At 37.5% G+C, this 26,015-nt stretch overlaps 2 protein-coding genes across 4 annotated transcripts in view; one reads left to right on the top strand and one right to left on the bottom strand.

Moving 5' to 3' along the window:
• LOC127977209 (homeobox protein aristaless-like 4) overlaps positions 1-26,015 on the bottom strand; it is a 539,817-nt gene that overhangs the window by 145,112 nt on the left and 368,690 nt on the right. The gene's annotated exons all lie outside the window — the stretch shown is intronic.
• Positions 1-26,015, top strand: part of LOC127977201 (phosphatidylinositol 4-phosphate 3-kinase C2 domain-containing subunit alpha) — a 36,108-nt gene that overhangs the window by 7,054 nt on the left and 3,039 nt on the right. For all 3 annotated transcript variants that reach the window (XM_052581920.1, XM_052581923.1, XM_052581921.1), the window contains exons 3-27: positions 2,107-2,201; positions 2,635-2,795; positions 6,967-7,087; positions 8,104-8,215; positions 8,334-8,413; positions 8,539-8,602; positions 8,716-8,862; positions 11,816-11,855; positions 11,934-12,153; positions 13,589-13,711; positions 13,833-14,000; positions 14,533-14,638; positions 17,133-17,275; positions 19,162-19,350; positions 19,572-19,665; positions 19,987-20,081; positions 20,367-20,547; positions 22,803-22,907; positions 23,302-23,394; positions 23,773-23,902; positions 24,688-24,824; positions 24,927-25,096; positions 25,183-25,339; positions 25,577-25,686; positions 25,785-25,992. In XM_052581920.1, the coding sequence (XP_052437880.1) occupies positions 2,107-2,201; positions 2,635-2,795; positions 6,967-7,087; positions 8,104-8,215; positions 8,334-8,413; positions 8,539-8,602; positions 8,716-8,862; positions 11,816-11,855; positions 11,934-12,153; positions 13,589-13,711; positions 13,833-14,000; positions 14,533-14,638; positions 17,133-17,275; positions 19,162-19,350; positions 19,572-19,665; positions 19,987-20,081; positions 20,367-20,547; positions 22,803-22,907; positions 23,302-23,394; positions 23,773-23,902; positions 24,688-24,824; positions 24,927-25,096; positions 25,183-25,339; positions 25,577-25,686; positions 25,785-25,992 (3,249 nt within the window). The remainder of the gene's footprint in view (positions 1-2,106; positions 2,202-2,634; positions 2,796-6,966; positions 7,088-8,103; positions 8,216-8,333; positions 8,414-8,538; positions 8,603-8,715; positions 8,863-11,815; positions 11,856-11,933; positions 12,154-13,588; positions 13,712-13,832; positions 14,001-14,532; positions 14,639-17,132; positions 17,276-19,161; positions 19,351-19,571; positions 19,666-19,986; positions 20,082-20,366; positions 20,548-22,802; positions 22,908-23,301; positions 23,395-23,772; positions 23,903-24,687; positions 24,825-24,926; positions 25,097-25,182; positions 25,340-25,576; positions 25,687-25,784; positions 25,993-26,015) is intronic.

The following is a 26,015-nucleotide window of genomic DNA, read 5'->3' on the forward strand; positions in this document are numbered from 1 at the left end:
TTTTATCTCCTGATGTAAACCTATAAAGTATTGGTGTCAAAGGTGGAGTTTTATTTAAATATATACGCAATTAAAAAAAATAAAAGCTTTTTAAAAAACGTTTTTATATAAATTAATAAAATAAAATGCAAAAATAATAAAATATGTAGTTTATTAATATAATATAGACGTATAGTATGTAAAATACAGTTTAATAGGTTGGAGTCAAAATAGTCTCTTACATTTAGCAGGGCTGCATTAATTTGATAGAAAATACAATAAAAACAGTAATATTGTAAAATATTTTTAGAACTTAAAATAATCTATTTTAATATATTTAAAAATGTAATTTATTCCTGTGATGGCGAAGCTGAATTTTCAGCAGCCATTACTCCAGTCTTAAGCGTCAAATGATCCTTTAGAATAATATGCTAATATGCTGATTTGGTCTTCAAGAAACATTTCTTATTATCAATGTAAAAAAATGGCTGTGCTGCTTAAATTTTTGGGAAAATAAAAATCTTACTACCCCTAGTATTTTGAACAGTTGTGTAATTAATAAATACTCGTCTGTCAGAGTGCATTGTAAGGCCTAATGCACAGATCCAATATTTTTGACGTCTGACACACATAGTGTGTGCCAAACATGCCTGGGAGCATTCAGAAGCAGCCACATATTGGTCAGACATCAATTGGGCACTGAATTGACTTCGTATGCTACTGCCGATGTTGTAGAAAGACTGGTATAATTTGTCATAGTGTATCACAACAGTCACTTGGCCCACACAGTAGCTCTCGTATGCAGACAACAAGGCGTTTCTGGTTGATACATTGACCATGTGGTTTCTGTTCTGCATGTGTGTTTATAAATGTGCTGTGAACATCCCCTCCATGTGAACTATTAACTGACCGTCTGACTTTCAGCCTGTCCTACATGCAGAAATGAAGTTTGCTTAATGTCATTGTGAGTAATTAGATGCATAAACAGAGCTCTTAGTCACAGTTTACCATCAAGCACTATGCTGTTAGTGGAATGATAAATCATCCGAGGGAAGTTCAGTTCTATTCATTTAGTGGAAGTATTACCAGGTCAGTAGGGAACAGAGTTCCAGTTAATGCATATCAGTATTCTTAGCAACAATAGAATAGAGGAAGTTGCATTTGCTATGAATTCTATTACACACAAACGTAGATGATGGTGGAAGTTTACTTGTATTCAATCACATACTAAGCTTACTCCATCCTCTCATTCCTGAGTGTTGTGTTGAATTGTTTCTGGGCAGATCCCTTATAAACGTTTAACCTGAGGAAAAGGTCTGTTTGGACTAGGAGAGATTGCATGTAGGGCAGCCAGAACTGTAAAACCGTAGCTCTAAGCAAAAGCGGATGAATAATTTGTGAATGTGTGTCACATGGCGTCTCATTTTTCTCTAAAGTTAGGCCTAGAGCTTTGGCCTAGTAAACAGCTAAAGGAACCATCTTCATATCCGATGCATACTGTATGTATTACCCACAATAAAACATATTTTTGTCTGAATCGATACTCTTGATTGTTTATTGCTTTGATTTTATTTATGGCAAATATGTCGGAGGCAGATGTTCTCATCCGAGACTATGTTAAGAGAAAATTTTACAAGAATATGCCTGATCTACTTTTATTAATATTGAGATTAAATGCATAAAGTCTGCATGGTAAATGTATTTAAAACAAAATGTATCTTTATATTTAATTTCTTAGCATGTAAGCCATCATTGAACTGAAAGTACCTTTAATTCCTAGTTGTAATTCCATGTTGATCTTTTGTTGGTCTTTTTCTGACCTGTTTCCTTCCTGAAGGAAGTCTCTTTTTTTGGCATTCCAGACATTCTTCACATTCTCAGTATCCTCTCACCAAATAGAGAGACTGTCTCATTCCACATTTGAACTTGGATGTTAATGTTATCAATCATGTCTATTTGGTACCCCTGTGTTTAATACAGACTGTACATAATATGTTGTTTAAAACATATATTTAACATGTGATTTCCTATGTGTAGGACACCCATTAGTGAAAGGGAATGTATAGGATAATAGGCCAAATGTCTGCTCATCAGTATAACCATGGGTCCATGTCTGTCTTTTTACAGGTCAATAAAGGAAGTACAAATGTACTCTCAAAGTACTTAGAGGAAAAGGAAGTCCAAAATCTAGAAGTCGTGGCATTCTGTGAAGACATTTCAAAGTGAGTTATTAGACTTTTGAAAGGGATCCCTCAAGAAAAGCAGGTCCCACTACTACAGCTGTGTAGTTAATCTGATATCAGAAGGTCCCAGGTTAACTGAATCAGCACTGTAATGTTGGATTCTATAGGAGAAGCAAAGCTAATTTGGACCTTAAGGACTAATTTGGAAAATGCCTTAAAACCTCATATGTGTGCCTCAGACAAGGACTACTGACAATTGAAATGCAGGAAGTCTACACCTCTGTATATCCCATGTAACAATGGGAGCTAATACCTTGTTTCCTACTAATATCACACACAGAGAGTAAGCATGTATATGAATATTAACAAAGGACTTAAGACTGAACCTTGTGGTACACCCACCACAGTTACCTTTGTTTTACCTTTGTTAGGTCTTCATTTTAAACAAAATGTTGTCCTTTTATTTTTGCAGACTTAGGTTAAAGTTCCCACATGATGACCTGGCTACCAATCCTGGCTATGTTCTCAGCCCTGTGATCACCCAAAAGAATTCAGGAGGGTACAGTGGGGGCAGTGTGAAAGTATCCATTGAGATTTCTGATTCTCAACAGCCTGTAACTTTCACTTGTGATGGTAAGCAGTTCTTTGTCACTTAATTTAGTCATTATAAAAAGCTTTTGACAGTGAAAATGTTTTACATGAAAATTGTAATTCTAACAGTTAATGCAGTTACAGGAACAGTTGACCTAAATTTTTTTATTTTGCATAAGAAAGTTAGTCTTACAGGTTTGAAACGTCATAAGGGTCAGTAAATTATTACGATTAAATTTTTTTGGTGAACTATCCTTTATAAGTATCTAATAATGTCACATCTGATGAATCATGTATTCGCTATTTGTCAATAGTAAGCTTCTCTGAATGTCTGCTATAAAGGAAGCTTGACAAATGAAGAAATCATGACACAACGCCAGAGAGCATTTCTTGGCCACTGTGACACATTCTCTTTTTACATAACTGTTATGGTGCGTCTGCTCAACAGATTCTTCGACCAGGGTTCCTGTGTTTTTTACTTTTCAGCTTGCATGTCAATTGCCAAGGTTTTTTAATGGGTAACCTGTCTGTGCTCCTGCACAAAAAGGACTTTTCATTGTGCTGTAGTGGCCTTGGCTCAGTTCCCTGTGAAGCGGCTGTGTTCTGAAGACTGCTGGGCCTCGTTTTTTGTGCAGAGTCTCTGGCCACCTCACTATTGGCAGGAAATCAAGACTGGCCTTTTGTGTTGAAAAAACTTTCGGTGTTGTTACTGCCTAAACCCCATAGCTCTTTTTGTCCTGGATAAATCCAGCATAGACTGTGGTCTTAGGAAGGAAAAAGGGGGCACAGTGTCTATCAGGCCCCAAAGATGCTTCAAAGACAGCTAATATATTTGAGGAGTGGCTCTGCTATAACTGGCTGGATGGTTCTTCTAGCTCTCTTTTTCTCACATTCACTCAGTTTTTGCTTGTTTTTTTTTTCTCTCTGAAACTAGCCCTGTTTGTTGTGTTTAGATCAAGAGATTTTAGATCCTACTAAAAGTCAGGTTTGTGACAACATTCCTACATTCCATGAACAGTGGTCAACAAAGTAATGCTTTTAGTTTTACTTAATGTTCCTAATCCATGCAGAGAATTACCTTACAGTTATGGAAGTATCATCTCTTTGCATATCAGTGCTGACTGTCTGAATATTCAAAGAGGAAAAATCGTTTTTTGAGGTTTTCCTTAGTTTGTTTAAGTGGGGGAAAATGCTTAGCTGTGTGTAAGGTTAGTGAAATTAGCAATTCCAGACATACTTGGCATGAAAGACAAGGCAAATGAAGCTGAGTAGGCAACTAGGGATTGAATGTGTGGAATATGAAGGCCTTTCCAGGATAAACTTATATTAAGCGTCTCAGTTTTCTGATCCCTGGATCAAACTTTGTCCATTTTCCTTTTCAAATGTAGGTACATCCATTTGACAAAAAGTTTACTTTTATTTACAGCAGTAGTTTCAGGATTGTTCACATATAGTCTGGTGTTCTACTTTAGCCTTTCTGCCTATTAGCTTTTTTTCCATAGCTCTAAAGTCATGGCCAAAAGTTTTGGCAGTGACATAAATTTTGTGTTTTGCAAAGTTTGCTTCTTCAGTATTTGATGATTATTTTTCCACATGTCTATTGTATACTGAAAAACAATGAAAAGCATATCATAAGTTTTAAAGGCTTTTATTGGCAAAAAATATAATGAGGGAATATTTACAGTGTGGACCCTTGTCCTTCATAACCTCTGTAATTCTCTCTGACATGCTGGATATTAGTTTCTGGGCCAAATCCTGACCGATGGAGATCCATTCTTGCCTTATTAGTTCTCAGAGTTGATCACAATTTGTGGGCTTCTTTGCATCCACTTGCCTTTTAAAGACTGACCACAGGTTCTCTATGGGATTGAGATCCGGGGACTTACCTGGCCACGGATCCAAAATTTCAATGTAATGATCCTTATCTCTCTTGCTTTGTGACATGGTGCTCCATCATGCTAGAAAATGCACGGATCATCATCACCAAATTGCTCATTCTTTATTCATGGCAGTGATTTTGGGCAGAATTATGAGAGAGCCCACTCCTTTGGTTGAAAAGCAACCCCACACATGGATGGTCTCAGGATGCTTCACTGTTGGCACGTCAAAGGACTCATGGTTGCGTTCACCTTTTCTCCACTGAACAATTGATTTTCCAGATGTCTCGAACAGTTGGAAGGGAGCTTCATCATAGAAAATAACTTTGCATCAGTCTTCTGCTGTCCAATCCTTGTGCTTCCTGCAGAATTTCAGTCTTTCCGTGACATTTTATTTGGGGAAAAGTGGCTTCTTTGCTTCCCTTCTTGATACCAGGCACTTGTCTAAAACGCTTGGTCTCATTATGTGTACAGATGCTCTCACAGCAACCTGCTGCCGTTCCTGTGCAAGCTCTGCGCTGCTCGAGACACGACTCCGTAGCTAAATGCTCAGGAGGAGACGGTCCTGGCACTTGCCGGACACTCTGGAACGTCCTGAAGACTTAAGACTAAGCAATTATTTTAAACTCATCTGATCTAGGGCTGCAGCTATCGATTCTTTTTGTAATCGATTAATCTAGCACTAAATCGATCGATTAATCAGATAAAAAAATGTTTGTGTGTTTTTAAACAACCAAAACAAATAATGCATAATAAAAAAGATGTGACTGTAAAATGATCAAGCATTTGGATTTTATTTCTAAAAAAAAATAAAGAGGTATTGGTGCGTGAGAGAGACGAGGGTGTGTGTTTGTGTGTGTGTGTTTGTGTGTGTGTGTGTGTGTGTGTGTGTGTGTGAAGCTAAACATCATATCTAGTCAAACAGCATCACGACATTGCTACAAATACAGTATGGGATTAAAATCAGCGAACATCAATGTATGGGCTTAGGCTACGTTACCTTGTTTCAGAGTCGCTTGGTGAAACAGCATGGAGTGGATGTTTTCAGTTCAGTTGCTGAATCATTGAAGTTGTACTGCTGTGGAATGCTCTTTGCAGTAGACACATTGCACCTTGTTCTCTTCTTTTTTAAGAATGTGTAATGATCCCAAACGTCTGACGTTCTCTGCCGTCTATGGACATCTTTACTCTCCACCATCACGCCAACTAAATTCGAAATGTATCCCACGCTATGGTGTGCTTCATTGAACAACGGCCCGTGTGAATCAGATCCCTGCGCGTATAGTGCGCGTCGTAGGAATTTAATGATACATTTTTGTAATCGAGTTAATAGAGTAACTCTATGAATCGTTTCAGCCCTAATCTGATCACCCTAAACAATAATCTAGAAACAATGTGAATGAACGCCACAACAGCTTAAGCAGGAAACTTTGCAAAACACAACATTTTTCACTGCCAAAACTTTTGGCCATGACTATAGAGTTCCTGCCATTTTAGACCAACCATAATCTCCTGACATTACAGCACCATGTGTGTTGCTGTAGTACCACGAAAAGATGGCAGAAGAGGACTTTTACTGGCATCCCGCAACCCTTCAAAGCAACCTCAAATTCACCACAAATTAGGAATGGCCATCAGACCTTTAGGCTTGAAAACACTGCAGATATGAAGAGTCCAGGCCAGGCGCAGCTGACTAACTGTAAAAAAGCCCTAGGCTTGGAGCTTATAGAGACGATCATTCCAAGGAGCGTTGTGGGGCCATTTTTTTTTTTTTTTTTTTTTTGCTCCAATCTAGTGAACCTCTCATGCCAAATCCATTTCTTGTTACGGTTTTCCATCTCAATGAACCAAAAGAGGTTCACAGTAGTTCATACTGTTGGTCTTCTTCCAAATTGCACTCTCACCCCTTGCTTTCCTCCAAGTCAACACTGTACCGCATGAGCTGTTTGGTAATAGTCCGTTTTAAAGCCAGCATCAGTCCAAGCTTGGCAAACTGGTGTGTCATACTGGTTGCATCATCTCTATATTTTTGTGCAACATCAAGCAGACAACACCTTCAGGATGGTCCTCAATTCATTTAAATGATCAATTTACCCATAAATAAACCCATTTACTCACCCTCATGTTGTTCCAAACATTGACATTTCTGAAGAATGTTTTTTTGTCCATACAATAAGAGTCACTAGAATCCAAAGAAATATTGGACATCCCTGTCTTGCATTGTATGGACAAAAATGCATTTCTTTTATCATCTTGGTTACTTTTTTATTAGCTTCATTCTTTTCTTACTCCATGGATGCCTTTTTCCTTCATGTTTCCTGTGTTTCTTTGTCTAGTGAGTTCTCCAGTGGAGCTGCTCATAATGCAGGCTTTGTGTTGGGTCCATGATGACCTGAACCAGGTGGACATCAGCAGCTATGTTCTCAAGGTCTGTGGACAAGAGGAGGTTCTACAGAAGTGAGTACTTTGTTTACCATCTCCCTTTCCCTTTTGCAGGCATTCTGTCTTATTGCAAAAAACAAGTACCCTGCCAACATTCCTTGAAAACTGGGTTATTTTGCTTTAATTGTGCTAGGGAAATGTTTCCTTTTTACCCACACCATTGGAAGAGCAGAACCAGTAGTTCTAGGGGAGGGGTGGCCTGCCTTAATAAGGAACAGTGGGAATGGGCAAAAACAAATAATCATCAAGCTCTGTAATGGAAGACAGCCTCACTTAGTTACCAATTTATTTGTGTGTTCAGTGCAGAGTTTTGAAAGCCTTTAGTTAGTTTCCCCTTATGTTAAGGTATTGTTACTCACTGTCTGCTTTAGTGCTGGCTGTCTGGTCCTCAGTTGACATTGGCAAGTTGATACAAGTAATTATTAAAAACGTTCCTGCTCTGGCCTTCCAAAGCAAAGTCAACTAGGACACATCTCTTACCCTGGAATGTCCTTAGAAGCAGGTTTGAGGTTTCTAAGAAATGTTACATGTTTTTGAAAGACATCTCATATACCTCTCACCAAGGTTTCATTTATTCAACAAATGCACAATAAAAACAACTTGGAAAAACTTATTTACTAAAAAAAAAAAAAAAAAAAAATGAATCATGTTGGTAAAGCTGATTTTTCAGCAGCTGTAACTCCTATCTTTAGAGTGTGATTATTCAGAATTCATTCTAGTACTCTTTTTTTAATAATTTTTATTATTATCAGTGTTGAAATGAGTTATACTGTTTAATATTTTATTTACTAGCAATATATAATTGAAATATATATTTTTTTGTATCATTATAAATCTTTACTGCCACTTTTAATTAATGTAATGCATCCTTGCTAAATAGAAGTAACAATTTATTGAAAAAACATATCGATATTATTATTAGTATTCTATAATTTAGATGTAAGCGTTATATAGTTATTCATTGATTTATTCATTCATTGTTGCTTTTGGCTCTGGCCCATGTCTGAATCATCTTTAACATTATCTTCCAGTAAACACAGTCTGGGCAGTCATGAATATGTGCAGAATTGCAGGAAGTGGGAAACGGAGATCAAACTACAGCTCCTTTTTCTTAGCACAATGAGAAGAGATCTGGCCCGAACGGTAAAACTCTTACAAAGGCTAGAATAAACAAATAGAAACTAGTTGTTCACTGCATTACTATCTTCAGAGGTTATTAATGGATATATGTAATGGATAAATATGTTTTCTACACTAACAGGCAGAAGATGACATTTCCCCTATTGTCTTGGAGAAATACCTTGGCCTAGTGGAGAGGCCGTTTAAAGAGTCAGTCACAAGGTATGAATGTTCTCCATCTTATCTCCTGCCCCTACTAAAGTCTACGAAAGCCATGGGTGGCCTTTAAAGTCCCTGATTGTGCTTGTTGATTTCTCTCATTCCTTTGCATGTTTTTTCTTCTCTAGAGAGGGTATTGCTGAATACCTTGAAGGATATCATAAGCAAGTCAATCTCTGCCTTCAGAATGAGGTGACTTGCTATTTAACAATAACACAGCAAGCTATACTATACTGTATGAAAATAAATAAACTAGTGTTTGAGATGATGTCAGTGTTTCTCACTTTCAATTTCTCTCTCATTAGAGCACTCAGTATAAAACAGTGGACAGTGTGATTCAGTCTGTTAAAAATCTGTGCTGCGCACTGGATGACGTTGAGACACCAGCCATCAGTGATGCCATCAAGAAGCTCAAACGCTCGGTCAACCTTCCTAGAACACGTTCTCCAGAGGTCAGAGAACATTCAGTGTGAAGTACTGATGCACTGTGATAAAGTTGTAGCTGATGCTAATAAGCCAGTAACAATTTTAATGTTATGACAAATAACAGATTGTTGATACAATTACACTAGTGCGTTTTCATTTTAAAATGCATAACTTTTGCTATGGTTACGCCTATCGTTTACGCTACTCCGACGTTTTCCACACTCGAAAACGGAAACCTTTGAAAATGCTGCTGACCCTGTTCTAGTTTGAAAACTCCGGGTTGTGTTTCAGTGTAAACGGACCAAATCGGAGACTTTCGATGGCGTGGCTGCCCACGTGATCTGTGCGTATCCTTGATAACCGTGTAACCGTATCATGTGTCTGTCGAGTCCCAATCGACAATTTCGGCCGACATTGCCGCCTTGTAATTATTAATTACTTTGAGTAACAATTCCACCTTATCATCTGTCCACACAAAGACGTCCTTGCCAGTGACTAGCAACAAACTTCTTGTTTACACTTGTACGCGCATGCCTAGTGTGCATGAATGGTCATGTGACATTCGTTTTCGGTTATGTAGTGTAGACTGAGATCGTTTCAGAAACACTAGTCTAAACGCGGATCCTTTTAATTCTAAAACACCATTTTAAAATGTAAACGCACTAGTGTAAACGGGGACTAAATGTCTCATATTACAGTACTGATCTAAACTAAAATAAAATCAGTTACTTGAAATGGTAAATGTGAGTTAAGCCATCACATCGTTGTAATATATGGTATAAAAATAGGTGTTTATTTTGAGATCGATCCACTAAATATTACATCTAAACTGGTGTAAAGGGTTAGTTCACCCGAGAATGAAAATTCGTCCATCTTCTACTCACCCTCGAAGCATCCTAGGTGTATGTGACTTTCTTCTTTAAGAATAATCCAGTTATATTAAATATTGTCCTTGCTCTTCCAAGCCTTTCAATGGGGGTAAGCGGGCGTTTGTTGTCAACAGTTTAGAAGACATGAAATAAAGTGCACGCATCTGTAATAAAACGGCCCTCACACTGCTTCAGGGGGTTAATTAAAGGGGGGGTGAAATGCCAATTCATGCATACTGAGTTTTTTACACTGTTAAAGAGTTGGATTCCCATGCTAAACATGGACAAAGTTTCAAAAATGAAGTTGTACGTTTGAAGGAGTATTTTTGTTCCAAAAATACTCCTTCCGGTTTGTCACAAGTTACTGAAAGTTTTTTTCTAGTATGGCTCTGTGTGACGTTAGATGGAGCGGAATTTCCTTATAAGGGCACTTCTGCCGGAAGAGCGCGCGCTCCCGTAGAGCAGAGCACTGAGAGCACATTTTCCTCCTACAGACATTCACTGATCAGAGCGAGAGCGTCGCGAAATGTCACAAAAGAAGTGTGTTTTTGGTTGCCAGGGCAAGACAACACTGCACAGATTACCAAAAAAAACAGCATTAAGGGACCAGTGGATGGAGTTCATTTTTACAGAGCATCAACGGAGTTGTGCAAGTGTTTTTGTTTGTTCCCTGCATTTCGAAGATGCTTGTTTTACAAACAAGGCCCAGTTTGACGACGGATTTGCACATCGTTTATTTCTTAAGGATAATGCAATCCCAACGAAAAAGGGTCACGATCGTGTTTTGGAACCGCATGCGGTGAGTAAAACGGCTTCAAATATCTCTGCCTCCTTGTTAGTGCGTCCGCCTCCCCTGCCGGAAGACCCGGGTTCGAGCCCCGCTCGGAGCGAGTCGTTGCTGCTGCTGCTCTCATTCAGTTTCAGCCTCGGGATCTGATTCTGGATAATAAATAAAGGGCTGAATCTGACTGTTAGCCATGGTTTGTTTTGGATGATGTTTTTTTTTTTCTTCACGGTAATGTCACAGCTTTCAAACGCTCTCAACGCAAAAGCCTACTCGCGCTCGTGATTCTTTAGCTCCGCCCACACGTCACGTCTCCAGTCGGTCGTGTTTTTCCGGGAAAAATCGGTACAGACTATCTTTCTCTTATGAATATAATAAAACTAAAGACTTTTTGGAGTTATGAAGAATGCAGTACTACTCTATAGGTACTCAAGATTAACAGGATATTGAGTGAAAACGAACATTTCACCCCCCCTTTAAGGCCCACTGTAGCGAATCCACGCATTTTTGTGAGATAAATATCCAGATTTAAAACATAATAAACACTAACATCTGCTGACCGTGGGACTTGGAAAACATGCCGTCAAGACATATGCATTGCACGTGCCTCTGGGAAATGTAGGAGCAAAGCAAACAAAGTTTCCTTACTTTATAAAAGAAACACAAGTCTCCCCTTGGCTTATTTCAAATTTCTACACAAATCCTCATTTTGTGCTTCTAATTAGTGTCTAGCGTTTTGTTTTGTTCTCTCTCTCCGCTTTCGTCACTAACCACGCAGCACTGACGTACTACAACATCTGCCTGCACATCTTCCAGTTCCCTCCAGTCAGCAGAAGTGAGAAAAAAAGTGTTTATTACATTTGAAATCTGTATATTTATCTTACAAAAACGCATGGATTTGCTACAGGGGGCCTTTATTCACCCCCCAGAGCCAGGTGAGGGACGTTTTATTACAGATGCGCGCACATTATTTCACGTCTTCTGAACTGTTGACAACAAACACCCGCTTACCCCCATTGAAAGGCTTGGAAAAGCAAGGACAATATTTAATATAATTCCGACTGGTTTATTCTTAAAGAACAAAGTCACATACACCTAGGATGCTTCGAGGGTGAGTGGAAGATGGACGAATTTTCATTCTCGGGTAAACTAACCCTTTAATTCGATTCAAGTGGTGGCAATCAATTTATGTTAGCATTTAAAAAAATTTATGTAAACATTTAAATAATCAAATAATCATAAATTTATGCAACCACTTACCTAAAAAAAAATTCAATTAATAATTTTTTTCAGTGTACATACAAAGAACACTGCTTTGTTTTGCAGGCTGGTGCCAGGAGTTCAGCGTCTACAAGTTCAGCTAATGGTAAGCTCAGCTCCTAAAGTCATCTCAGTGGCTGTTTCTTGTTCACCTATGCTGTACTCTGCTGCTTGTGATCCCCAGGTTATGCTAACCCAGTGGAGGAGAGTTTAGCTGGACTCACAGATGCTGTGTATGAGCTCGCCAAGCTCTACCTGAGGTCTTTCTGTCCAACTACTCCTGGCTGCACAATGGAAGTGCACATGGAGGACAGGAGGGACAGCAAAGAAGCCTCTGGTACCACTGAGCACCTTCAGTTCACTCTGTTTGCAGTTCATGGCATTCCTGCTACCTGGGTCAGCAGGTGAGCACTGTGTCCCTTTGAGTGCTGGTGACATGAGGGTTTCTGATGCTGGTCTAAGCTTTAGCTTAATACTTTCATAATAAAGAAATGGATTTTAAAAGAAATCCATTTACCCCTCCTGTTTTGGCCTATCTAGCCCTGCAGTCTAAATAAGCGCATAACACTTTTTAACTGATAATGACTCACAAACTCACTGCCAAGGTATACTTCTCTACTACTTTCAAAGCACTGCCTTACTCCATATTTATTACACTGTTCTTTCATCCTAGATAATTTGAGTAATTTAGGGTCTGTGTTCTCTTGGAGCAGTCAGCCTCAATAAATTATATCTGGACCATTTAACATTTAAACCAACTTGGAAAGCTTAGAATCACATTATTTCCATTCACTACACACAAAAAGAATTGTATCCAACTTGCTTTTGAAATTTTTAAGGCCACCTATGAAAAATGTTATATGATAATGAATATTTGGAGGGTCAGGATGTTGCTGATGGTCTCTTCCTACAAGGGCTGTGCATTACAGCTAAATGTTTAATAGTTTTGACATTCAGTGTATATTTTGAAACGTATATATTTGTTCTTAAATGGCCTAACATGTATTTTTATTTATTTATTTCACAAAAATGAATCAAAATGCCCCAATAGCATTGTTTTCATACTCATTTATCATTAGACAAGGATTCAAGTCAATTTACACAGTATTTATGAAACGTTATATATAGTGTGTATTCTGTTTGAAGTTTGGGGTCTGTTATTTTTATTTTAATTTTTTTCAGAAGTTAGAAGTACTTTTATTAGTAAGGATGCATTAAATTGACAGAGTGATGGTAAAGACATTTATAATGTTACAAAAGATTTCAATTTCAAATGAATGCTGCTCTTTTGAACTTCCTATTCATAAAGAATTCTGAAATGTATCATGTATCAGTTTCCACAAAAACATTAAGCTTCATAGAGCACAAAATTAAAAGCCTTTTAAAATGTTTTCTGAAGAATCTTCAGAAAATTGTTTAGCTTTGCCACCACAGGAATAAATTACAACTGAAAGTATATAAAAATAAAAAATAAAAAAACTGCTTCTTACTGAATTTTAGATCAAATAAATGCATTCCTAGGCATAAAAGATTTTTCAAAAACATGAGTTATTTTACCAACCCCAAACATTTGAATCAGCAGTATGTGTAAAAAACATACTTTGCCATTATTTGAAACCTCTCAAACAAATACTTGAATGAATATATACAAACAGTTTTTGTGTAAATTCTGCATAAAACTAAATTGATTTTTTTATTTATTGTTATTTTCCAAACAGTGTGCTAGTCTCAATTAACTTTTATATTCAGTATAATTATGCTTTTTGCAATAGAGAAGTACAAACCAATGTTTTCTTCCCCTTCCGTGCCATAGAGTTATTTGTCCTTCCTGTTTTTCAGTTTTGAAAAATACTACCTGATATGTGCCCTGACCCACAACAACAGGAACCTCTTCAAACCTGTTCAGTCCAAAAAAGTGGGAACATACAAGAGTCTTTTCTACCACATCAAATGGGACGAACTGTAAGTGTCAATGCACCTTAAACACACTGGCACGCTACTTCAATTTCTAGAATAAGAAGGAAATCAGCGTGATTGCTGCGTTTCTGCTGTTGGTGACGACTGTCTCTGTTTTTTTTTTTAGGATAAATTTCCCTATTTCAGTGGCACTTTTACCACTAGAGGCCATGCTGAGTCTTTCTCTCTACGGGCTTCTTAACCAGAATGCGAACAACTCGCCAGATTCCAACAAGCAGCGGAAGGGTCCAGAGCTTTTGGGAAAAGTGTCCATGCCTCTGTTTGATTTCAGAAGGCAAGTCATAAAATAATACCTCAAATAAAATAGATTTACCTTGGAGAGTATATTGTTAAGCTGTAGAATTTTCAGGACTGCTTCATAATGGTTTATGTGCGCATAAAAGTTTTTTTTTTTTTTTTTTCTTTTTTCATTTTTCAAAAAAAGTGTAATTAGGTAATGTATCAGTTATTCAGTACTCATAATGCCAGATCCATAAACAGCTTAATTGTTGATGACTGAAAAGTATGCAATCACTTCATTATGTCTTTATGTAAAATCTTGAAGAACAAAGAAAACATATTAGGTAACACTGGTTATGATACAATCAAAGAGATTTACTTCCGTTTTGATTGTTTCACTCTCAAAGTGAGTGAACCTATTTATAAATACAAGTTTCACAAAAAATGTAACAATTATGGCAATTTCTATATGAAAGCCAAAGAATCCCACTGGGATGCATGTGCAAAATAAATAAATTTGAGATGGCAGTAAATATGTAATACACATAATACATACTATATATTACTTCTTGTATTTTGTGTTTCAGGGTGCTGTCAAGAGGTAGCAAGCTGCTAAGTTTGTGGACATCTCAAGTCCTTCAGCCTGGCACTGCAGGCAAGGGGAAGAATCCTTCAGAACGGATCATACTGCAGGTTCTTTTATTTGTCCTTTTTTCCATCTAGAGTCAGTTGCTCTTCATTGACATTGATTGACACTTAAAGAGGTCATAAACTACCTTTTTTTAGTTCTCTATAGTCCATTTATTATGTTATCAAGAATTTTTACATTAAAAAACATCATAACGTAATAATTAGAGGAGTTCCTTGGGACCTTAAAGTCTCAAAATGTCTTGAATAACGTTTCTCTAATAAACGGCCTTAAAAAGTCTTAAAAATGTCTTACATTCAGATTCTTATATTCAAATTCAGAATTGCAGTAACTTTAGCAGAATAAAGGTCGAACTACCTTCTTTGTGTATATAATGTTCTCAATAATAATAATGAATATAGGTCTAGCTACACCTGACCACCAACCTTCTAGCCACTAGCCACTAGCCTTCTAGTTTAAAAAGTTTTTTTTTTACTTGCCCGACTGGACAAACATCCTGATTAAAACATAAGTGACAAAAAAATAATCAGCGAAGCATCAAAACAAAAGAATGATACTTCTGATTTTAATGTTCCTGCTGCCAGCTGGAGGTGCTATAACTAAAACTGAATACTGGCATGATGACATGTCTTCAGTCCAGGACTTTCATCAAACATGTGAAGTTTGGTTCAGATCGAACTTGGTATCATTGAGTTAAGGTGCTTTCACACTAGAACTTTTGGTGCGCACCCGGGATCGATTGACGTCAGATTTCAGTTCGTTTGGATGATGTGAACACTGTCTTCCGAACTCGGGTGCGCACCTGTGAACCGTACCAGAGTCCGTTTAAAAAGGGTGGTCTGGGGTACGGTTCATGTGAACTCTGGTACAGTTGCTGCTGGTGTGAACGCAATCGTACTAAATCGCGGAAGTGAACCGCTATTAATGACGTTTTATCTGATGAAAATGTGTGTTTGTGTGTGTGTGTTTCACTCACTTTCCTGACAAGCGTGACTAACACGCTGCAAATAGAAAGCTGTATATCTCATTTCTGTTCGCCTTCAGTGTTCTTCAGATCATCTGCAGTACATTCGTAAGACAGACGTAAATGTCGTTATGTACTGAAGCTTTGTAAACAAAACTAACGGTTCAAAAATGTAAATATATAAAATTGTAGAGAGCAATGTTATGCATTTGCCGCCTTCTCCTATGCCGCTGTTACTAGGCAACGAGGTAAACAGCTGCTGGCTTGATGACGCAAACGAACAATGGTTTAGACCCAAATTACAAAATATGAACGCAGTCCAGCAGGGGCAGGGGGAGGGGGGAGCAATCAAACTCGTTGTGCGGACCAGGCAAGTGAACCAATTGTGAAAGCACCCTTAGAGTAAAACGGGACATGTGCTGTTGCCAACAGGTGGCGCTTTGATAATAACTGAATATTTTTATGATGTCTTCAGGTCAGAACTCTTATCAAACGTGTGAAGTATAGGGGAGATTTCACTGCATTAATAAACCCTTTTCACATTTCCGGGTTTCTCAGCAGTGGAATTTGTCATAATTGGGTTAACTTGAAGAGCAGTAAATGGGAGAGTACCACAGAGATATTTTTTTGTATTTCCATTTGCTCAGATAGCAAAAGAAAAACTCCAAAATAGTGTTTTCATGACTTTCAATAAAAGGAACAAAATTTAGAGAGACCGATAAGGGCAATTAGAAGAGAGGACAAATTTACTGTCCCTCCCATAGATGCTGCATTAGAAAAACCCTTGCATAAGCGTTAAAAAATTTGTTTTTTATTTTTTATTTTTTTGTGGTTTGATGCAAAGGTGATATAATACAAAGAATAGCGTTATAAATGTATATACATAAATAAAAAAATACATACAAAATACAAAAACCTATGAGGATTTTCAATGCTGATGTTTTGTGGAAAGGGTCCATAGCATGCTTTTAACACTTAGCTATATGTTGCTAGCATGTTTTAGCATGTTTATAGCATGTTACCTATTTAAAACTTGCTGACACTTTTTAATATGTTGCTAGGAGTCCATAATATGAGCATGGATGAGTTCAGGACTGAACTCCTATCAAACGTGTGAAGTTTAGCGAAGATTGGACATTGTTTAGCCGAGTTGCAGCAACTTTTGCCGAAAACGTAAGATCTTCGCAATTTAGCATGGCCTTATGATAGCACTCAGCAAATTTGAAGATAATCCAATTGAAACTGTAGGAGGAGTTCATTAAAGTACAAGGCATAAAAAAATTGCAAAAACTGCATAAAAATCAAACAGGACATTCAAAATAAGGGACTTCCTGTAGGGTTTCGGATTTTGTACCAAGAGACTTGTTTATAGGTATTGGTGAGTTACATGCATCTACCGAGTTACATACACGTCATAAAAGCTAATGGGGGTTTGGGGGTGTTTTAATTTATCACTCAGCATACCCGGTTGAAAACAGTCACTTCTCACCACTTCCTCTTACATGTCAAAACATCAAGGGTTTTGATATCTCAGTTCATGACCTCTTTAAATATCATTGTCTGACCATCAACAGGTTGACTTTCCCAATCCAGCGGTGGATGTGCTCTATGTTGGTCCTCAGGAGAACGGCTGCCCAGACCCTCAGTCTCTAGATCCACTTGATCCAGGAGATCGAAGCGAGATAGAAAAGCTGTGCGCACAAGCATCTGCTTTTGGGTAAGTTTGCATCACAAGACCTCATGGCATAATGTAGATTTGCATATCATGAAGGAAACACCAGTGCTTGCTAAAGAGTAGTGGAAAGAGTTTATGTAGGATTAGTTTGTAGGTTTGATTCGGGCTTTTGTTAAATCCCTAATCAGAATGTTTGATACAGTTACAGTGCCACATGCTTCCTGTCTTGTTTGAACATCAGACACTTTATAATAAGCCTGAGTAGCATATGAACTGTGCATTATTTCAGATATGGAGGATAAAAGAGCCTTTGAGAGCATTATGTAATTGAATCAGTTCTGCCTAGTTACTCCAATTATATGGATCCCCTTCAGCTTGCTTATCTTATTTAAGGGTTTTAACTGAACTGAGAATGAAGTGATTTTGAGCTCCTAAGAGTATAAAAACCTCTATTAAAAAGTCATGGACATCATTAAGCCAATTCACAACACTGAATACTAAGATTATGTTCACACAGCAGCAGAGTACAGAGGTCTGTCCTGTTTAACTGACAAATAGACTACTATTCAAACGTTTGCAGTCAGATTTTATTATAATTTTTTTTAAGAAGTCTCTTATGCTCACCAAGTCTGGGTTTATTTGATACATAAAACCAGACATTAGTGTCACATGATCTTTCAGGAATCATTCTGATATGCCGAACTGGTGCTCAAGTAGAAAACAGTGATGATACACTTTCAATGCAAGTACAAATGAGCATAATTCATTTAAAAGAAAAAAGTTCTTTAACATTGTGTTTAAAGTCTGAGCCTTGAGAAGGGGATTAATTTCCATTTCTCCAAACAGATATTATTTGATTAATTTCTGTCATCATCTGTATGTACAGGACAGTTTGTGAGTCGTGCTGTTTAAGAGAACCATTACATTTTTTTTTTATATGAATTACATTTTAAAGGTTTTCTTGTAAAGATAGCAAAATCGATTCTGCAGTAAACTTTGAACTGTCCATGACTTCAGAATGAGTCTCTATTGATAAGGAGACATTGTAGCTGAAAAGCAGACAGTTGTCAGGCCTCGTTTAGTATGCTCTGCTGAAAATGCAGATGTGAAATAGAAAGCTCAGTCAGCTTTCAAACAGCCACACCACACTCAGCCTCAGATGGTGGGCAGCTTTCCATGCTCATTTTGTGAGCCTGCCTCTGAATGCTCACCAAGTGCCAACAGCTGCTGGTCTCCCAGCTTGACTGCCCGTTTGCAGACACATTTAAGAGGTGTGAGTTGTTTCCTGTGCCTCTTATCGCCGGATCAGAACTAAATCTTACTTTATGCTTCATGGATTAACGGGTTGGAGTGTCTGCTTCTTGGGTTAGTTTGAAGCCCAAAGGAAGTACCATAATTTCTAGTATGCAAGTTGCATTTTTTTTTCTGAAACATTTTATTTTTACTTTTATTCCAAAGCAACTTGTATGTTGACTCGAGCATGCAAAACATACACAAAGCAGACACATTTGGAATCGTGCCCACTGAGAGAGATACTTGAGTCAAGTTTATTTGTGCAGCGCATTTCACACGTGCCATCTTTCATAAAAAAAAAATAGTTTCGGCTTTGCGTTTATAATAAATGTCTAGAATGAATGGCACCATAATTAGTTTTATCCTTAAGATTTTTCTGCAATCTTTCCTGTTCTGTTCTGAATACTGTTAAATTTGAAGGTTTTTTTGTAGAGTGAGGGAAAGTAAATTTTACGTTTTTGTAGTGTTTGTAAACGTTTTGTTTTATTTGTATTTTACATTATTTCTGAATGTATGACGTATCTGTGGTTTTTTTTCCCCTCAATGCAGTTTTTACCCAGTCAGACTTATAGCTAGGTACAGGAAAACATGATACTTTGTCTGCTTTGACATTACCCATCATTCTTTTCCACCAGGCTGTCACGAGCAGACAAGCAGCTGCTCTGGGACCAGCGGTACTATTGTCAGGACTATCAACACAGCCTGCCCAAGATCTTGGCCAGTGCACCCAGTTGGGATTGGGGCAGTATGGGTGAGATCCACTCACTTCTGCACCATTGGCCTCCTTTGTCGCCTGTTTCAGCCCTGGAGCTCCTTGATTCAAAGTATGTATCTGTTCTGATCTCTCTCTCGGTTTTATGGCCTACTTTCTCCTTTCCTTCTCATATATTTGCCATGTGACCTTTTTAATGTGTCACTTCGGTCGTATGATTTTTCATGATGTATTGCTTTTAAACTTTAGATTTTTGACCATTTTATTAGTCTCATGACTTGCTTTATTACTGGAAGCTGAGCATGTGGTGAATGTTGTGTGTGTTATATTCAGGTTTGCTGACACCGAGGTGAGGAAAGTGGCCGTGAGCTGGATCGAGAGCAGCAGTGATGATGAGCTGGCTGACTATCTCCCTCAGCTGGTGCAGGTGCGCCCACACACACACACACACACACACGCACGTATATGCATGTATTCTGTTGCTTTTTTCTTGGTTATACACAGGGAAAAAGAAGTACAAATTTTAAAGAATGTACATTTTGGATGCTTGATTGCATGTAATTTACATTTAAATGAAAATGTATCATAGTTTAAATTGATATTAAATGCATTTATTTTTATTAACTTTTCCGATCCAGTTAAGTATATAAGTATATCTTTATATGTATTTTAAATAACTCTGTTGTCTTTAAAATATGCTTCAAGTGTACTCTGTGATGAACTGACAAGCATGTGTGGTAAATTGCAGGCAGTGAAGTTCGAGTGTCACCTCAACAATGCCTTGGTGATATTTCTGCTGTCTCGAGCTCTGGGAAATGTCAACATTGCACATTATCTTTACTGGTAAAGTTGTTTATTAATGGATCTTATCATACCTTTTAAAGGCGGTCAGTTCATTAAAATATTCAATCACTATTAATCTAATCATTTTTGCAAGTAATTTAAGTTATAATTATTTTTAAGGAAGTAGAATCTATCAGTGTTATTTTGGTGGAGAAAGTAAATTTTTAAAGGGACAATTCACCCCAAAATGAGATTTTTGTCATCATTTATTTAGCTGTTTAAGAATACGGTAAAATACACAAGTGAATTTAAGATTTAGATACAGTCTGCTGGGTTTGAACTTAGGCTGCTGAAGGATGCCGTGCAGGACCCAGCGTTCGGTCAGCGTTATGACCGCATCCTCGGTGCGCTGCTGTGTCTGTGTGGGACCGGACTGAGGGCTGAGCTTGAGAAGCAGACCAGGCTTGTGCAGCAGCTGGGTGCTCTGGCTGAAAAAGTGCGGCAGGCAAGCAGCTCCACCCGACAGGTAAGCCATGGCTGGCATGTTTAACCTGTGAAAAATGCATTAATATTATTGAAAAAAGCATCTTACGCTTATGTATTTATTTAAACATCTTACAGGATGTATTTATTTGATCAAAAATACAACGAAAACAATATCACATGTTCTTTCGGAAATCATTCTAATATGCTGATTTGGTGCTCAAAACATTTCTTATTGTTATTATATAATCAATGTTGAAAACAGTTGTGATGCTTCATATATTTCAGGAAACTGCAGCATTTTTCACAATTCTTTGATGAAGTTTAGAAAATTTCAGGGTTTCTTTTTTCTTTCTTTTTTTGAGAATATAAATGTTTTGTCACTTTTGATCATTTGAATGATGAATAAAAGTGCTGAATAATATATATATATATATATATATATATATATATATATATATATATATATATATATATACTTTAATTCGGCAAGTATGCATTAAAATGATCAAGAGTTTTAATGGTCCCAAATTTTGTAATGAACAATGTACATCTATGCCAGCCACAGAATCCTGTGCTCCATTTTTTGGTTTGTTTTCTTATATCCAGTAAGGTTCTATGAATTTAAACCAAAGGCTTCTGGGAAACAAGTGCAGGATTTTCTAAATTGTTCAACCGCTAGTTCCAAAATCAAATTTAGTTGAACTGTTCAAAACCTGATCTGAATAAACATCAAATAAAGGAAGTGTACAGAAGTATAACAGGAATCTTTGGGTTTGAACAAAGGCCGGTTTGACTTTTAGTCCTAGCAAAACACTTAAAAGTATTTTTTCCTCATTAGTACAATGACCTGTGACAGATTATTGGATCAATGGATGATTGTATTTGGATGAACCCTTGTCCCCTCCAGCTCATCCAGTCAATATTGGTATATTGCCTTGTACTGATACACAATATGGCAAAAATGTATGAAAACCCATACACCACACCCAAAAGTGCCTGTTGAGCATTTATTTTAAAAAGAGCATCAGTAAAGTGAGATATTGATGTCTGGCTCACAATCTGTTCAAATTCATTACAAATGTGTTCAGTGGGGTCAGATTTGTTTGTTTGTTTTGTACAGTTCTGTCAAGGGCTAATCAATGACTAAATCATTTTTATATGGATCTTAAGGGTATTGTTATGCTGGAATAGAAAAGAGTCCTCCCCAAAGTGGAATACGCACAGTTCTCAAGAGTGTCATTGTATTCCGTAGCATTACGATCTGTCTTCACTGGAAGTAAAGGGCCTAGCCAAACATGCTGTCAGAAGAGGGTGTCCACATATTTTTGGTCATAAAGTGCCTCATCTTTTATCTCCCATGTGAACAAGTGGCTTACATACAGATGGAAAGCTCTTTGCAATGCTCTTTATTACTTGTAAACACATTTTATCGTGTAATGGCTTTGTCTGACTTTGCTAAAAAAGAGAAAAGAGTTCTGCAAGAATCCTAAAACCCAGAAACATATTAACATTTCTGTACTTCCTATTCCATCGTTCTGAAGTCACAGGGTTTCTGAATGGGTCGTTGTTTAAAGCTCTGAAATAAGGTCTGTGGTTAACACAGGTCATTTTATTCGAAGATAAAAATACATCAGTAATTCATCAGTCATGATTTACTTCAGGCTGTTATGTATCAAGTGGCTAAATGGGACTGCAGAGGTTGTCAGGGACACTGAACGGGTTGATTGTTTTAGTATCATAGTTTTTGTTAATATTTAAAAATGTATTTTATTTTTACATATTGTTTTCAGTTTAATTTTGTGGTATTTATTTGTCATGTTTCTGAAAATGTTGCCTTTGCAGCTACAGTATTTCGAATAAAATATTTTTTATTTCATTTCGAGTAATGAATTTTTTTTTAATGGTTTAGTTTTAGGTTCAATAAGGACACTATTGTTGCAAACTATTCAAACTCAAACTTCCCAACTTGGGGATTGAAATAGTTTTTGGAAACTTACGAGTTTGGTTACACTTTATTTTAAAGGTTCAACTCTAGCTATTAGCAAACCATTAACTATGCCTCAGTAAACTCCTAATTTGGTAGTTAGGGATGTAGAATATGATCATGCATAATATGTGCTTTATAAGTACTAATAAACAACCAATATGTTAATAATAGGCATGCTAATAAGCAACTAGTTAATAGTGAGAATTGGTCTCTGTACTGAAGTATAACCAGGAGATTTGGGTTGAAGTCATGAGACTGTGGTTGCAGTTCATATCAGTCAAATCCAGTTGAATGTTTGTTCTTTGTAGGTGGTGCTGCTGGAGGGTCTAGAGAGGGTACAGTCTGTCTTCCAGAAGAACAGCTGTCGACTCCCTATTACTCCCAGTCTGGTGGCAAAAGAACTCAATATCAAGGTGAGCGCTTAAAGTCAACAAAACTGACCCTATCAAACCTCCATTCTCAATCTGATTAATAGATTATATCAGCAATTCTAGAGGCTTCAAAAACCACACTGACAAGGAACAGATCTCTTCAGTTCTCGTGTCGTGCCAGATTTTGTTCCGTTTTGCTGGGAAGCGTTCACATGTGATTCACTTCCTTATCGTCCTTGCTCACTCCCCCTCTTCCTGTTTCAGATAATAGACTTTTGCACACTCAGCAAAATTGTGTCACTGAACTCCATCTCTTCTCCTCCAGTCGGATCTGACCCCATTTCAAAGACCCTCTTTGTTGCCATGTTGAAGACGAGAATCTAACTAAAACCCCGAGGCTGCTTTTGTAACATGATGCTTCTTGTTTTAAAACCAGGCCTGCTCTTTCTTCAATTCCAACGCTGTACCTCTGAAGATTGCACTGGTTAACGCAGACCCGCTGGGAGACGAGATTAACGTCATGTTTAAGGTGTGTGTGCAGTATTAGTGAAAGGGCCTCCGTAGATAGAACGTAATCCCGCTGAGGTTTGTTATTGCTTTACATTAGCTTAGTTTGACTGTAGTGACAGAGCAGTTGGTTTCTTTTTATATTAATTGCAATAGTAGGATCGTCCATTGAATTCAAACTATAAACATGTATGACTGATGGAAACTAGACTTCACTTAAAAATGTGCCACAGACAAAGAACCAAATTTAAAATCTCATCTCAGTCATGAACATGCCCTCTAGTGGACGAAACAGGAGTAGAATAAAGATCTTGTACCTACAGATGTAAGCACAGAGTTCTAGATACTCTTGTTTTTGAGGTATTTCCGAATATCTTAATCTGTTTTAACTGTAATTCAGGTTGGAGAGGATCTCAGGCAGGACATGTTGGCGCTGCAGATGATTCGGATTATGGATCGGATCTGGCTGCAGGAGGGACTGGACCTGCGCATTGTCAACTTCAAATGCATCTCTACTGGAAAAGATAAAGGTACAGTATGTTCCGCTCTACATTTAAAACCTATATTCCAACTAGAATAAAAGAGTTAAATATGTACATTTTTTAAATACTATTATGATTTACATTAACGTTCAAAACTTTGGGGTCTGTAAGATATTGCATTTTTTTGAGAGGGGTCTCTTATGGTCACGCATGAAGCTGCATGTACTTGATAAGAATACAGTAAAACAGTAATATTATGAAAAAAGATTACAATTAGAATTGTTTTCTGTTTTAATATATTTTACAATGTAATTTATACCTGTTATTATTACTCCATTCTTAAGTGAAACATGATCCTTCAGAAATCATTCAGATATGCTGATTTGTTTCTCAAGAAACGTTTCTTCTTATTTCTTATTATCAGTGTTGAAACAGTTTTTTTTTTTTAAACAATATTTTTGCAACAATATTTTTTGTGGATTCTTTGATAAGTTCAAAGGAGCAGCAGTTGTTTGAAATCTTTTGTGACCTTATTAAGATGCATCCTTGTTGTTTTATATATTTTTTAATAATAATAATAATAATAATAATAAAACCTACTGACCCCAAACAGTTGTGAATGAGTAGCCTATTCATTGTAGGTACAATGAAAAATGGCCTATTTAATTCTACAGATAAGAGAGAATGTTGAAAATTGACATGGAAAAATTTGACAAGGATTTGACTTTTTTTGTGCTGTAAAAACTTGGTATGAATTTATTAAAAATGACGTTGTGACTCTGAATGTACAGTAGCATCTGTTTCTATTATATCTTTTGTGTTTGGTTACACAGGCATGGTAGAGTTGGTTCCGTCTTCTGAAACACTGAGGAAGATTCAGGTGGAGAACGGAGTGACGGGATCCTTTAAGGACAAACCTCTTGCCGAGTGGCTCCGCAAGTACAACCCTGCTGAGGATGAATATGAGAAGGTATCTGGATGATTCTAAATGGCAGCTTTAGTCAAGACCAAGTTTATGTGCTTCATTGGGTTTGGATGTCATTTCAAACTTATCGAACCCGTCTCTTGCCAGGCCTCCGAGAATTTCATCTACACCTGCGCAGGCTGCTGCGTGGCCACTTACATCCTGGGCATCTGTGACCGTCACAACGATAACATCATGCTGCGCTCCTCCGGCCACATGTTCCACATAGACTTTGGGAAGTTCCTGGGTCACGCACAAATGATTGGGAGTTTTAAAAGGTGAATGATGAGTTACGCCACGCAAGACTGCCTGGTTTGTGCTTTTGCTTGGTTTTATAACTCGTTTCTTTTTTCTCTCTCTGCAGGGACCGAGCACCATTTGTCTTAACCTCTGATATGGCCTACGTCATTAATGGAGGCGAGAGACCCACTAGTCGCTTCCAGCTTTTCGTTGACCTTTGCTCACAAGCCTACAACTTGATACGCAAACACTCCAACCTCTTCCTCAACCTGCTGTCTCTGGTATTATACAGCACCACATTGCAAACAAAACAGTCATTTGTGTGTCATCAGTGGAATCTTGTGTCAACAAGAAGAGCTCTGTGTAAATGCTTTTGCCGATATTAGATACATGATATTAATTGCACAACCCTTATTACAGACAGGAAGCTGATTGCATTATTATCTTCATTTAGTAGTTTTGTTGGTTTGGTGTTTACTTGTTTACTGATCAATTTTGTATTTGCGTGTTCAACACAGATGACACAGTCAGGTTTACCTGAGCTGACTGGAGTCCAAGATCTTAAATACGTGTATGATGCTCTTCAGCCTCAGACTACAGATGCAGAAGCTACCATTTTCTTCACAAGGTAAATGTATTGTTTATTTGTTTATTTATTTTGCTCTCTAAATAAAAATTTTTAATACCTGTTTAATACCTCTTTTCCTCCACCTTTTTTTCTTATAGGTTGATCGAATCCAGTCTGGGCAGTGTGGCCACAAAGTTTAATTTCTTTATCCATAATCTGGCCCAGTTGCGATTCTCTGGGCTTCCCTCCAATGACGAGCCAATCCTCTCCTTCGCTCCCCGGACGTACACTATGAAGCAGGACGGCAGGATTCGAGATGCCTCTGTATTTTCATTTCAGAAGAGATACAATCCAGACAAGCACTACGTGAGACTCATTTTATAAAGCAG

The sequence above is a fragment of the Carassius gibelio genome, chromosome B18, assembly GCF_023724105.1.
Source record: "Carassius gibelio isolate Cgi1373 ecotype wild population from Czech Republic chromosome B18, carGib1.2-hapl.c, whole genome shotgun sequence".
In the NCBI taxonomy this organism is placed as follows: domain Eukaryota; kingdom Metazoa; phylum Chordata; class Actinopteri; order Cypriniformes; family Cyprinidae; genus Carassius; species Carassius gibelio.